General features: G+C 43.7%; 1 protein-coding gene across 2 annotated transcripts in view; it reads right to left on the reverse strand.

Moving 5' to 3' along the window:
- Positions 1-15,291, reverse strand: part of ABCC3 (ATP binding cassette subfamily C member 3) — a 47,472-nt gene extending 32,181 nt beyond the window's left edge. For both annotated transcript variants that reach the window (XM_062592136.1, XM_062592135.1), the window contains exons 1-3: positions 15,215-15,291; positions 1,919-2,095; positions 41-166 (exon numbers count right to left, since the gene is read on the reverse strand). In XM_062592136.1, coding sequence (XP_062448120.1) covers positions 41-166; positions 1,919-2,095; positions 15,215-15,244 — 333 coding nt within the window. In that variant the 5' untranslated portion in view covers positions 15,245-15,291. The remainder of the gene's footprint in view (positions 1-40; positions 167-1,918; positions 2,096-15,214) is intronic.
- Between the last annotated feature and the right edge of the window lie 324 nt (positions 15,292-15,615).

Below are 15,615 nucleotides of genomic sequence, written 5' to 3' on the forward strand. Positions count from 1 at the left end.
CTATTCCTATTAGTCATAATAAACAGAAACAGCTACTAACCACTGTGATGCCAACCATCAGGGGAGTTATGAAGTAGACTGGTGGCACAGCTCTGCTTTGCAGGACCTCATGGAAAGAGTAGAAGAGATCTGCCCAGCTCACACCCCACAGCAGGACACCCAACACCTGAGAATGGAGTTATACAGAAAAAGCATTTGGTGAACTCATCTCCAGGGCAACCAGAGCTAGCGAAACAGTTACAATTCACAGATTTCCAGCCAGACAAAGTTGTGTAAATAGAACAACACTGCTACATTAATCTGAATTTGGGCTAGTGGAACTATTCCACTGCTCTCAAACCAACGATCAAGTCTCGACTGCTTTGCAAAGGAGTTGCAAACACAACCAGGAGAAAGACCAATCTATCATTTTTTCCATGCTATTGAGTTTTAATTTGAAACACAGATGGCATCTAGATTAAAGATAGACATGCTCTGAAGTGAAAGCCTGGAATTTTGCTCCAGGATAATGCCAGATCTCTCATGGCCTGTAGCAAGTGATTTGTTTGCTTTCTTCAGCTGTATCCTTTTAGACACCAGAGCCAACTATCTCTTAGGGACAAGACAGGGATAAAACCTCACAGCTATTAGGTGAGTAGAATGGTTTGGAAAAAATACCTTCCTGTGCTTACTTTTACAAAGAGATGGAAGTCTCACTAGAGCTAGCTTATAGTCTATGTTTTGCAGATTTAAGTGGTCCAAAGCTTAACTAAGGGTGACATAGGCTTGAAAGAGGGCTAGATTTCCTTCTGCAAAACAATAAACTCCTTTCTTGAGCCAGAAAGGTGTGCTTACAAATCAAGAAAAATTTACTGCAAGTTTCCTGACATCATCTGGTTTTCTTTGCATCACAAGTCATCTCAAATACATGAGAATTCCAGCAGGTTTAAAATCCCTTTTAATGTTCCCAGTCTTTGTGGTTGCAGAAGAAAAGCTTGAGAAGTATGACCCATCAGTATCTTCGGAACAAGGAGATGGGTAAAAATAATCATAAAACTGTTAGGATTAAAACCAAAATCTGACCATTTTCAAGGCAGTCCTACAGGAAGCTGCTGTTTGAGGGGCAGAGGAGTGGTTGTATGGTCTTTTGCACCTTGCCAGTCTCAAGTATTGCAAAAAAATGGTGGCAATCTCACTCATAAAAATAACAGTATCATTGACATTGCACTGGCTTTCCACAAGTCTTAATCTCTCTCCACCAGTTGTTTCTTACTTTCCTTTCCTTCTTTTGTGTATCAAATCATAATGCAAACTCCATGTGTGTGTGTTGGGGACACAAAAGAGGAGGGAAAGTAACAGCTGGCAATACCTATATTTATCACAAGAAGGAGAGGAAAATGATAGATGGGGCTTATTGGGTTTAATGGAGCTCAGAAGGCAGTTTCTCATCTGTATGCAAAGTGTTCAATTAAAAGCTACTTAACCAGCACATTATCGTATTTCGTATTAAATGAGTTTTCTAACATTGCTTGATTTAACTACTAGCCTTCAAATTCCTAACAGCAGCTTTGTTTCCAAAATTACAGACTAAGAGGGAAAGGATTGTTTTGAAAATTTGTAGGGAAGTCATACTGCCCTACCCTTTGCATTACACTTTCAACCGCTACATATATCTGTTATCATAGGAAAACAGCATGTTCAAGAAGCCCATCAACCCGAGTTCTGGCGGAATGAGGATGGATTTCCTGAGACATGAGCTATCCTTTGGTACTTCAGAAATCTTTATGTACATTTGTTCTTCCCTATAAGCAAGCTCTCCAGTTCCTCAGAAACCAGAGGGAATTTCATTTAACCCCTAGTGTAGCACTTGCTTTGCTATTGAACTAACATCCATGAACTCAAAACTACACATTATTTGTGAATTGCAGAAAGATCTTACCGTCTTGAACCTGCTCAGCATAGAAAGTATGATGTATCCTCTTTTATAGCGCTTTAGATAGAGAAGATAAAAGGGTAAGGCAGTCCATAAATAAATGCTGGGGATCCACGCTAGGATGGTATTCTGGAAACATGGCGTCAGGTCTGGATTATCAGTGTATATCGAAATATTAGAATCCTGGAAAAGAGATGAGACACATATTTATTAGTAGAGAGGCAGCAACTTTGCCAGTTGGAACATCTGCCTGAAGAAGTTATATCCAGGTTCTGCTGAAGTTAGCAAGTATTGCTCAGCCTTAGTAAGGGCTTACCGAAAATACCTATGCTGACCACTTGTGGTTAACCTGCTAACACAAAAGGTCTAAGAATAGTTAAAAAATACTGGGCAAAAGCCTAAAACCTAAAATAGACTTCTGCACTCCCATATCTCAGAGCTGGACCTACATATTGTAGCAGACGAACCCATTCTGCTTCTGAGTCTTTGCTAGGGCTGAGCTGCAGCCAGTGATACTCCAGCATTTCTCAGACATTCCCAGCCTGGAGTACAATTGCTAAACAAAGCTCTCGAGGCAAAATCCTAGACTTGAGAACTCCTCCAGCAACCATGTCAAACATTGGAGAAAACAATCAGATTTAGATCAACCATCTGTTGACCTGGAAAAAAAAAAGTGCATTTATGACTAAGATTTTTGACCTTCTTACTCACATGCACCCAACTGTAATTACTCCCTTACTCTAAACAAAGGTTAAAGGAATGCATTTTACACGCACGGAAGAACACGGCTTTTTTTGCAAACATTCCAAGCAATGCTTTCCATCTGCGACCCTGGACACCAGGACTTTCACATGCAACTTCTACACAAGGATTTGACTGCAACATGTGCAAACATATGGTTACACAATTCAGACTAAAATAGAAATTTCATTATAGTTAAGGGGGCCTTTTTTTATCACATCTACTGGAAATTCAAAACTTACATGTCACCATCTGATGTGTCATCTCAAATGTGGCAGATAAGTACTTACTTGCAGGAAATGTAAAATTATCTTGTTGTACAATTATTAACAAACATGATAAAACTACGGCATAGCTGAACCACAGATACTTTATCTCTGTACTAGAATCATTTACTTGAATCTAATTATTTTTGGATGTGAGCTCTCAATAGAAGTATGTTTCAGTTATGCCAGACCACTTATCCCCACCTCTTATAAATTAATGATTACTCATCTAAACATGAAATTCTTGAGAAGTATTTCTTTGCATTTATGAAAATGTGACTAAAAGACTGGGTGCTGAAAATAACAGTTGATTTTAAGAGAACTGAGGAGCTACAATCCACTTACAGTCTTTTGATCTCAGCTATGACCTGTCAGAAAGGACAAACATCACAGAACTGGCCTGTGTAAGACACAACACTGCTCTGAAGTAAAATGAAACTAAGAGACTTGGCAAGTTGCAATCTGGTTTGGCTGAGCAATTCTGTCACCCTGCTGTGGCACAAATGACACATGGATGGCAGAGACCTTTGGAAGTGGTGAAGGGTGGCACAAGCCCATAAGCTGTATCTGAGCCTTTAATGCCACAGAGTTCATACCCAGCCAGCTGAGAAAAGGCTCCCTCCATTTGAGGTATGACACTAGCAAGCAGTGTTGGACAAGGGGATAAAAACATCTCCATTGATTTAAACTGGTTTCTCCATACGTAGGGGCAACTTCAGTCATGAATCAACGGTATTAAGGCAATTACACTGCAATTTGAGTACAAGATCAACATTAAGCCAATCTCATTTTCAAACTATTTCTGTGTTTTCTTCCAATGAGGATGTCTCAGGCAGCTGAAAGGAAGATAATATTTAAAGAGCACCCACTCTTGGCTAGTCATCAAAACATTTCAATATCTCCAACTTGACCAGCTTCCTCAGCAACCACCCTACTGGGGACAGGAGACACCATCTAGACATTTGGAGCTGTGGAGTCCATTAGCTCCAAAGCAGGAACTTATCTACTGTCACTTACTCAACAAAATGCTCAATTTCTCTTTACCTTCCATGTGGTTAAGCGATATCTTGAGCCTGTTTACACACCTGCTCCTTTTGCTTGCTGGAGAAAACACTGGGAAAGGAAAAGGTGAGGAAAAATAGCAAAAACTAGGCACAAAATAAGAGTATTCTGTTTAACTTATGGGAAAAAAGCACTCCAAATTTAAACTTTTCCTATGATTGTAAGACCAAAATGTTCAGAAATGGCTTTCTGTCTGACAGCCACCTAGAGACTGCCCCAGATGTCCATTCACTTCAGACCGAACACAAGCTGACTATTGTATCCAAAACGCAGACTGTGCGGCTGCCAAGCCATTTAAAAGTTTTCATTAACTCTTTTTAAACAAGGCAAAGGACTTGCGTTTTGAACTTACTTACAAATACAGCTGGCCAGAAAACAAAAATTTTGTCCCCAAAAGCACAAAAACATTTTGAAACATGGCTGAATTATCCCTGAGAATAAACGTGGAATGTTTCCAAAATTATGCAAAAGTGTAAGAAGCGGCACCCATTTGACAACCAACAACAGCCCACTGCTTTGGCACTCACACGCCGCATGGGAAACGGGGTCCGGACTGAAGCAGACACTTGCACTCAGATCTCACACCCAAGGCAACAGATCTGACTATTTTGGTAGTCTTCTCAGGTCCAGGTCCATCCTGGACCAGATAAACAAGTTTTCCTGGAACAAATCCCTTCCTCCAAAAAGGTCCCTTTTCAATGCAACAGTGTTTTCTGAGAGCAAACTCCTTCTGTTGGAAGGCACAGTGCCTAAGGCTTTTAGTACTGTAATTCCATACAAACTATTCTCTCCCCAAAACCTCTCCATGATACCACAGTGAACAATGCTTCTGTGCCATTCACCAAGTATCAAGAACTATGCTACAAAATTTGCATCTGGGAACCTGAAAGCTGTTTCTTATCACATTTTTACTGAACTCGATCTATCTGCAGGGAGCTGGCAGTTCCAATTCACAGCATTTATAGCTCACCACATTAACAACATACATTCCAACATCTGCTCCAATTCTAAATAACTCATTTTGAGTCATGATACGTCGCAAAGTCTGAGTGCAATCTCTTTGGACCAAGCCAACATTGTTAAGTGTTACTAAATCGCCTTCAACTCAGCAGTAAAGCAATGAAATTCCATCCCTGAGAGCACACACAAGAAGCGATAGTCGGGGGCTACCAAGCTCTTTGATTCATATCTCTAAAGCTCCTGCTTGATCTGTCTTTGCCTTCCCAAACTCTGAATTCGGTTCTGGCAGGCAGAACAGGTTTAAATGCTTCCTGTATCCCATTGTGACTGAGGATGAACACATGGACCTTGGCTGGTCTGCCTTTGAGAGTTTTCTTTGGGCTCGCCACATCAGTGACAGCTTGCTTCCCCGCAAGCAAAGAAGTCTAGAGAGTGATAATTAACAGCTGCCTTTTGCAGAGGTGCTCCAAGAGCCTGCTAGAAAGCCCTGTGTCCTCTCCCCAGCCCAGGCCTCCACTGAGCTTCTTGGCACCTCCCAACTGCTAGGAGAGCTCACGGCAACATCCATGAACAGCAGAATCTCTTTGGGTGCAGCGACCCAGGCAATGGGGGAGGCTGCTGCAAGATTTACTCAGCCTTGGAATAGTACCCAAATGCAATGAAAACATCCATGGAAAAAGAGACAAGAAGTGTTTGTTACAGCTTCACAACAGAACAAGGATCCCCTGGAGACTGAAGCCTATGGATTAGTGGGGATTTCTGCTGACCATTTCAGAGCATTGTTGACATTGCCCCTTGCAGCAGTTTTGAATCATACCCATCTTTCTAGTCCCAATCCTTGGATAAAGACAGCCCTCCTAGCAAGGACCCATCGGGTGCAGTAGGACTTATGCTTAGACGACCAGATTTAAATGCATGACCTTAATTTAAGGGGAGGTATTCAATAGATGTGACTTTATGTCACACTTTCCCCTGTGGAAAAGAAAACTGCTTTGAAAAAGCCATGCTTAAAACTGATGATGCCCATAAAGGAAACGAGGACAACACAATATAACTCGAGTTTCTTGCACATCATCCCTTACATCTTCAAAGAAACAGGAACAAACAAACCCAAAGCCAGGCTGCAAAACAGTAGCAGGGAAATTCCTATCTATCCCTTTCCCAAATCCCAAGGATGATGTTAAGAGACCCCTCTGGGAAAGATCAGTTGTGGTCCTGGTTTTGATTTTAATCTTAACCAAACCCTCATCTCCTGCAAAAGTTCAGAATAAAAGTGCCTCACGCTGTTTTCACTTGGCATACAGCCGATACTGCAAAACTGCTCCCTTGTACAGCCTAGAAAAGGGGCTTCCAAACCCTGGGGAGGGCTAGTAATATCTTCTACAGTCTTGGGCAATATCTTCATTGAATGGATGCCTTAATATCTGTTTCCCTCTAAGAATACAGTAGTGTAAAGAATTGTGAAAGTCAAAGGAAATACAAATTCATTCTTTATCTGCCAGGGATGTGAAGGCCACTGCGCAAGTGCCGTTCACCCAGTAGCCAAAGTTAATATATACCGTACCATTAATTCTCTGCCCATTATCACCAGCTGACAGGTTATATGAGATTAAAAGAAACTGGAAAGCAGACAGGGGAAGTCCACAGGAAGAGTAAAAGCCAGGGGAAGTGAATAAATGAAAGCAGCAACTCCTCCCCGCAGTATATACACAAGGAAACAGCCTCTCTTGTGAAAGAACTTGACTGTGAGAATTTATACACTGAGGAGAAGTCTTCCCACCCTTCTTCTGTTTCTAGAGCTGGGAGATATCTTGACAATAAATTTCACTGCACAGCCTGGCAACAAAATGATGATGGTCTTCTCTCAGTTGTTTTGCAAATCCTCCTTCTCTGCCTCTCCAGCACAACAAACTCTTCAGCACAAACTCTAGTAATCATTTTTAAAAGTTAAAAAAGAAAAAAAAAGAAAAGATTAAGCTCTGCTCAAGTGCTCCAGAAGGCTGCTAACTTCCAGTAGCCCTTCCAGAGCAAGATCATTCATTTGTGTTTCCAGAGGAACAATTTCACCCTTACACACAGAAGGAGTAAGATGCTTCATTAACCCACAGCAACAGTTGCACAACTCTATTCCTTCACCCAATTTCACTTTTTTCTTTTCTTTTTTTTTTTTTTTTTAAGGAGGGCAAGAGACAATGACACTGTCTACTGCAACATCGTAGCAATATTCCTTAGAAAAAGGTGGGGCTGAAAGAACATGAGTGTTTATATCACTGCATGACCCACACAAATGATTACAAGAAAATGTATTTTTCTGTTTACAAAATCCACCTCAATAATTACCTACATCAGTGAAGGACACCATGTAGGTCACTGAACTTTCTTCTCCAACACTAAAAGCATCTTTAGTAGTTCATTTTAATGGATCAAAAAGACCTTGCATGACTTCATGGCCTATAGAAGATAGCTTATGGTTTTGGAGTAATCAGTCACAGGTTTTTGCTTGAGTTGAATTTCCATGGTACAAATGGTGCTGATGACACAATGAACTTGACAGCTGTGGACCAGATCTCCAAAAAAACATCAAGGTATGAGTTTAGAGACTGATGTTATATAAAACAGTTAAGTTTCTCTTTCCTTTCCTTCTAGCTCTTAAATTTTAAGATTACAAGCTCAGAGCCTCCCCGCCACCATGAGCAAAAAGGACGCAGGATGGAAAAAATTAAGTTCTCATTCTGCCAGAATCACACGATCCTGGGAACTTGGGCTATCAGAAAAGCAGCAAAAAGAACACATAGTGAAATAGCAATTCACAAAACAAAACATCTGCATGTAAGAAAACATGTACCTAAAGGAAAAATAAAGTCCAACTACTTTGACTGTTCTAATAGCAGTGTATCTTCTCATTGGGATAGAAGGACATTTATTGACTTGCAGAGAAGGCACAGCAAAACTAGAGACAATAACACTTGCAAATCAAAAGCAGGATTAAGAGAAAAATGAAACAGGATCAGTGGCAGTTAATCAAGGAGTGCTGAGTCCTGTGAGCCATCGCATCCAGCAGAAGGTCAGGGCAAGAGGACAGGCTCTGGGTTCAGCAACCATTAATGCCAAGACTATGCCTGGTTTATCACCCACAGAATTGCCCCAAGCTCACCTTAACGCAGACGAGCATTACACTCTAGCTATGTTCTCAGGGCTCTTTGCTCAAACCTCACCCACCTGTCTTCAACCCACTTATTTCAGTCTTTTTTTTTTTTTTTTTTTCCAGAAAGAAGATGAAACTCCACAGGCTGGCCCTAATCCACAAAAGTAGTTTCAGAGAGAAGAGCAGCTTGCAAAGCACCGCTACGGGTATCACAATCAAGAAACGTCGGCTCCTATGCCCTCCCTTATGCTTTCAACTATTCTCCCTTCCTTTCGCCTCTTCTAAAGCAAAAGGTTGGCCTGCACTGTTGGGAAGCCAAAAAACTTCAGAGATTTTTAAAAAAACAGATGGGATGGAGTGCCTGTGAAAGCAATATGCTTATCACAGAAAACAGAGCAAAGGCAGAGCGCTTCTGGAAGCGCAGGCACATTGTTTCTCCCCAAGCAAACTGCACGCACAGCTTGTACAACACCAACTAGGCAATGTGAACGGAAAGCTGAAAACTTGATTTTCAACCCCCACAAACCCCACATTTCTAAAAGAATCACATTTCACTACGAGCTGTAAACACACCCTGCAACTGGATCTGCTCAGCTCGTGCTCGTTTACAGAGCAGAGGGCCATCACAACTGAATTTCTATGAGAAAGCAAAGGCCCAGTTACAAAAATGCTTAAAATAATGATGCTTGAAATATCCAAATGAGGCAGCACTTTCACACTTCACCACAAAGAGACGTAGATATGGAAAAGAGAACTTTTGCAGCTCACCAACACATAAACAAGAGGGACCGATTCCACACCGTCGCAGGAGGAAAAAACAGGGAAAATACCAGACCCAGAACAGTAATGCTACACATGAAGATTACTGCGAGCCACGATTTTCCACTTGATATTTCTTTTAACGCATACAACTGTGGGGCGGGGAATGGAGATACAGTAAGCAAGGAATGAGAATTAAGCATTTTTTAAACTGCACAAATGTCAGAGGTATTTTGGCATTCTCAAAAATTTGGAAAGAGGAAAAAAAAAAGCTTTATATCTGAAACAAAACAACTTTTATATTTGAATCATCCCTTCTGAAATAATTTTTCTTCTTCTACCCCTCCTCTGGTTTTTATTCTGTTCTGAAACTTTATGACAGCAGTACGTGACATTATGGTAAAGGTGACAGGTTTTATTATGTCGACTTTGGCCCCCACGCTGCCGCAAGCTCAGCGTGGGGACAGGTGGCAGCCCGCACAGGCCCAGCACTGAATCAGGGCTTTATCAGCTCTACAACAAATATGGTCCTTGGAAGATCTCTGGCTGCTTGCCTGCTGGCTTGTCCTTTAGCTCAATCAGAGAACACGCGACTGAGTAAAGGCCCATCACAACCACAGCAGTTACCAGGAGACAAACGGAACTTCAGTTTACTGGGGGAAAAAAAAGAAAAAAAAAAACACCCAGAGACCTCATTTACCATGTTTCTCAAATGAATTTTTTCTTAAATTACATTTTAACCAGTAAGAATCTCTTCATTTTAATATATTATAAATTAAAGCACATGAAAAGGAAATAGCTATTTCCCCAGTGGTACTTGCCTACCACGTAGTTTAGGCTCACCCTGAAACGCTCTATATTCTTACCTGCAGTGATTAGATAAGCTCTATCTTAAGGAGCTCCTCAAATGACTCCTATTTGCTTTCAAATTTTGTTTCATGCAGGAGGCACCGTTGAAAGAATTTCTATGTCCCAGATACTTCAGCTTTTACACCCACTAGCTGTGCCACTTAAGCTGAAAAGTCAGCACTTTGACCAGGGAGACAGTCATGTTGAAAGCTGAAGAACATGTTTGACCTTGAGTTTTGCTATGGAAAAGAGTCTCCCTGGAGAATTTTAAACCTCAGTTAAGGCAAGGTAGGTGTGGGATCTTGCTTCCCTACAAGAGGCTCCCATGCCATCTGCTCCACCTGAAGGTAACCTCAGGGTTACTATCTCTTCCCCAGGAAAGCACACGGAAAAGAGGGACAAGCCAGCTTTCATGTCCGTGTTCACCTATATGGTCTCTTGAGGCAAAAGCCTCTGTGAAGCATCTCCCGCAAAGCAGCAGTGCGCTTGTGAAAAAAAGAACAATTCTCCTCCTCTACAATTGTGAAGAGCTTTATAGAAGTGGGAACTGGTTATCTGAAAGTGGATGCAGTTAAAAGAGATTATGTGGAAATCTGTATCATCTGTAAGTATCTACGAATATGGAGCATTCTGTGTTTATCAGTGAAAAGGGAAGCTAATATATAAAGAACGGCCAGTCTGGACAACACTGCCCGGCTGCTAAATCTCTACTTTAAAATGACCTGCTCCCACCTTGCTCTTCATTCTTCCTCTGCTGGAACTAGTTTAGTTCAAAATGTAACAAAATAATTTAAATTCTATACTTCATTATTAATTTAAAGCCAAAATACCTACTTTTTTTTTAGATAACCTTGTAGAAGCATTACAAGAAGTACACTGTCATCTTCACTGACATAAGCTTTTCTTCCTTCCCACAGCTACCTTGAACTGAAAGTAAGATTCAAGCATGATACATGAGAAACCAAGATGGAAAATTATACAGAGGGGAGAAGGGCGGCACTTTGGGCCAATAAAGCAGGAAGCTGCATTTCTGGAGAGCAGCATGACCTCTATTTCAACTCAACCAAAATTTCACAGAATAACTCAAAGTGAGGGACTATTAGCAGATCTAAAGGTTAAAAGGTTACTTGTGTGTGTTTTTATATATGAGGCTACGCTGAAGACAAGACGGAGGTGTTACTCCTTCTGCAAGTTGCTGCAACTTCTTGCTGAATTACTCAAGAGCCCCTGGATGAAAAATGGATCAGCACTCCAAACGCAATGGAAAAAGGGGACATTTGTCAACATCCCTAGACACAGGGCAGCTGAAGAAATCGAGCGCTGTGGGCTAAATAAGATCAAAAGGAGCAAGCCTGGATCTCATCTATAAACGACTAAAAGCCGCAGTCTCTCATTCAAAGCACTGTATCATTTGTTGTCCCACTTCCTATTTATGCTGATAAAAAACCTGAAACTGCTGCTTAAGCCTCTTGAGACTCTTACAGTCCTTCTAAGGTGTTTATCTGACCCATCGTCACAGTACTCGAGTACTGCTGCCTGCTTCATGTTTTATTCTCACTACAGCCTCTTCTCGCCCAGAACACCTGAGCCCCAGAAAGACAAAGGCAATTGGGGCTTCTGGGCTCTTCAGCTGCTTGGCCAGAACGCGGTTCTGCAGCGAAGATCCTCCCAGCAGAGGGTCTAATCACCTTTGGGGAAGCTGTTTTACTACAGTAGAAGACACAGACAACGTCACAGTAGTGTCCGCTTCTTAAGTATACTGCCTGTGGATCACGTCACCTGGCTCACTCTTCCAGTAGTAGATAGACGACGCGATAAAACAGTAGATAATTGCAGGCAATAGCAAGTAACACAGCCAGGGACTGCATTGTACCAGTACATGCTATCACCTCATCTTTCCCCAGAAGACAATTAGCACTGATATGCTGCTAAGAGATATTAATAATTAGTTCCTAATTCACAAGTGAAGTCAACTGTGTATTTCCAAGCATTCAGGTTTTTACCTTACTCACACTGTGTTTTGAAAAATCATGTTCCAGTTGCATACACACACACGTATACATATGTGCATAGTATATATTTTATATGTATATATATGTGCATATAAACATCTGAGATTTGTGCTAACAATTTGCTGACAGCACATTCAACAGGTAAAGCAGGAGCTGGAAGCCAGAGGCTTTTATAAATTTCTAAAGTGCCCTACAGCATTTCCTTTAGTTTCTTACTTCTAAAATAGGCTCAGCAGGAAACGATCTTGCCTCTGCACAAACACAGAAAACCCAACCCTTCGACATTTCCAGCAAAATTCCCCATTCTGCATCAGGGTGAAGAGCTGAAATATTAAAACTTTTGATAAACTAAAAAAAAAAAAAAAAAAAAAAAAATCCCAGCTAAAGCAATCATTTTTTTTAAGGTTGATTTAGCTAAATGAAAACATTTTCATGTGATAATTCTGAAGTGTTTTGTTTCAACTCTGATCTTTTAACAGAAAAGTATTATAGTTTGTTTGAATGCGAAAGCAAAGAATTGTTTAAATTGGAATATAATTTTTCCTGTTGAAAGGAACACTATTTTTCCTCTAAACAACTTTAAAATAGACACTAACATGTTGTCCGGCTTCCAAAAATATTCAGCTTTTTTTTTGACAAAATATGAGGAAAGAGTCTAAGTTGATCCGCTATGAGAAGAAGATTATTAAAACTAGTTCGCATTTTATCAAGTTCTTGATCTGAGTTGCAAGGCTGAACACCATTAGTCTGCATGCATCGACCACTTAACTGCCTTTCACCTTGGTCCCTTCTCCTCTTCAAGGATACTTAAATGCTACAGTGCTAAAAGCAGCAGAGAGAGGAACCCCAGTGTCTGTGAACATATTTCAGAAAGAAACCTCTACCCATGTTTTCTTACAGAACAGTGTATTTGCAGAGCAAATCATTCCAAGGCGACAGCACTGTCATCTTCATGGTCATCACTTAAAATCCCTCTCGTAAAACCTGATCATCGCATACACTCCTGTTAACACACAAAGTACCACTGGCTACTGAAAATGAGCTCCAGGCCTCTCGGGGCACCAAGCCCACTCTGTTGGCCATGTGGTCACATACCTATTTCATCAAGTTACTAAGTACCATTTTTAACATGATTAAGCAGAAAGTTGTTCTCAAAGTAAATAAGCCCAAATAAACAGAACTGGTCTATGTTTATTAAGAACTTAGTTTGCCCATTATTCATCACTGCCTTACCATCTCATACTTAATATCAGAGGCTATTGGTACAGGATAACAACAAGAAAAAAAAGACTCTTTCCACCAAAACTCTCTCCTCATCCAAAAGATACATGGAATGAGATGACGGGAACCCGAAGAGAGGTTCTGACAAACAAGTTCATATCACCGCAGAGGATGCTCTCCAGGGACAAAGGACCACGTCTCCAAGCACTGCATGAAACCACAGTGACTTGCATAGCAGTACCGGGAAGCAGCCACCAGAGTCTCTTATCGCAGGAACACAACACATCTCACACTGCTGGGCTTGATACAGGAATCATTACACGGACTTACTCAGAATGATCCCAGACAGCCTTGAGATCTAAAGGAAAAGCGCAACACTGATCTAATAATCCATGGCCCCGCTCCTGCAGCAAGTGATAAAGGGATGGTTTCCACATTCAGGTGGATAACATTCCTCAAAAATGAGGGAGGTTCTTCTGTCTGCTTGCTTAAGAAACAGTGCTTAGCTCTTTTCAATCAATTTCTATTTATTCTTTAGCGATATTTAATGCTGAGGTGTAAGGATGTAATATGTACACAAATAATAAAAAAAGTCTGGAGATCCCTGTAACATATGCATGACATCTTCCTTCACAGACTTGGATAAAAAAATGCATTCATCCACTAACCCAGACTACCATGTTTCAGCCAACAGCTGGAATTAACAACATTTGCATGACTATTCCTCGCAAGGCTGAAAGTATATTATTGTATATGTTTTGCTAAACACAATTAGAACTCATCATCATTTAGGCTGGAAATAAACTTTTATCAATCAAAATCCTTTTCTGAATTACCGTTACTTCCTACAAATCCTGGCTTGAAAAGCCATAGAATAAGAAGTATCATGAGGACAGTGTACAACAGACACAACACAGCAAAAAGACCTCTGCACTCAGTAACTAGCACGCAGCGTTGATCTGTTTGTGCTTGTTCCTGTTCTGTAAGTGTTTGTAATAGCAATAGGAGGTGAAAATACTTGTTTGAGCAAGCTTATCCACCAACTGTTGTAACAGAGTGTGCAGAGTGCTTGGAAATCAAATCTGAGACAGAACAAGGAAAGGAAGGAAGGTGCTTAGACACCTAAGTCCTTTTTAGAAAGTGATGTAGAGACAGATTTTGATCGATAATTAGTCACATAAAGATGCAGCTCAGCTAAGTCCTCACAGCCCTTTGCTTGTGTTGTACTTTCATGGCTTTCTAGCATTTCCTAAGTGGTCTGTCTTCACACATTCCTTTTCATTCCCGCTATTCTCTTCTTGGAAAACTCTTTTCTGAGTAAAAGCAGTATGTTCTAAGAGAACACAACCCAGACATCAAGTCAACACGCACAAATCGTGATTTATTAGCGGGCAGTTCCAAGTGAACCACACACGCTCAAATCCCCGTGACCTCCTATGATGTAAAGTGTCTGCATACATGGAACAGGGAGAAGCAACAGCATGCTCCGACCAGGCACTCCGGGGAAATCCTGCGCCGGGTCGCTGTATTGCAACGATGCGCGTTTACAGGCTTAGCCATCAGAGCACACTAGAGCAGCAACCTCCAAACTTTCCCGGGTACGATCCCAGTGCCTGCGGCAGGCAGCCCTTCCGCAAGGCTGACGGCTCCACACGCTAACTTAGGTCACCGCAATCCCCTCACGCCCGTGGCCACCCCGAGCCGCCCCGAGCCCGTTCCTCTTCAGCAGCAGCGGTACGGAGCGCTTTCACAGACACAGAGCCCGAAGAGCAGCAGCAACGCTCAGCCATTCACTCCGCCGGCACCCGCTCCGGAGGGAGCGGCACCCCGCGTCGGGGGCCGCCGCTGTGGAGCCCGAGGGCGGCGAGGCTGCTCCCGAGGGGCCAGGGGAGCAGCACGCGCGTCCTCGCTAAGCGCCGGAGCTCTGCCACGGCCCGGCGCTCGCGGGGGGTGACTCTGGAGCGAATTCGCAGAACCCCCAAGAGAGAAAGTTGCTGCCGCCCCCGGCCCCGCTCCCGGGCAGGCTGCGAGCGCCGGCTGCGCGGCGGCCCGCGGGCGCGCAGAGCTGCGGGCCGGGGCCGGGGCCGGGGAAGGGGCCGGGGCCGCGGCGCTGCCTCGCGCTCGCTGCGGGCAAGTTTCGCTTCCCGGCGCGGCGCCGAGGCCCCGCGGAGCCGAGCCCTGAGGCGGCCCCGCGCTCCGGCGCCTCCGCGCAAGCCCGCCCGGCCCGGCCCGGCCCGGCCCGGCCCGCCCGGCGCGGCGGGGCAGAGCCGGCGGCGGCGGCACCTACCCAGAAGCGGGACCCGCAGAAAGCGTCCATGGCCGCGGCGGCGGCGCGCACAGCCCCGGCCGCCCCGCGCCCGGCGAAGCCGGCTCCTTCCCTCCGGGGCGGGCCCGGGGGCGGGGACGCCCCGGCCCCGGCCCCGGCCCCGGCCCCGGCTCTCGCCCCCTCAGGGCGTGAGGCGCCGGCCGGGCGCGGCGATCGCGTTGGGGGCCCCCGGCCCTGCGCCGCCCTCCAGCCGCGACAGGACTCTCTCAGGCCCCACATCACCGCCGAGCCCTGACAGGGGCCCCCGCCCAGCCCCAAGCCCTGCTGCGAGCTGCCCCGGCCCCCGCGGTGTCCGCCAGGCCTGGCCGGTGGCCTCTCCTCGGCCTGGGGCCCACGGCACGGCTCTCCTCAGCCCCCCGTCA

This window comes from Rhea pennata, chromosome 19, assembly GCF_028389875.1.
Source record: "Rhea pennata isolate bPtePen1 chromosome 19, bPtePen1.pri, whole genome shotgun sequence".
Taxonomy (NCBI): domain Eukaryota; kingdom Metazoa; phylum Chordata; class Aves; order Rheiformes; family Rheidae; genus Rhea; species Rhea pennata.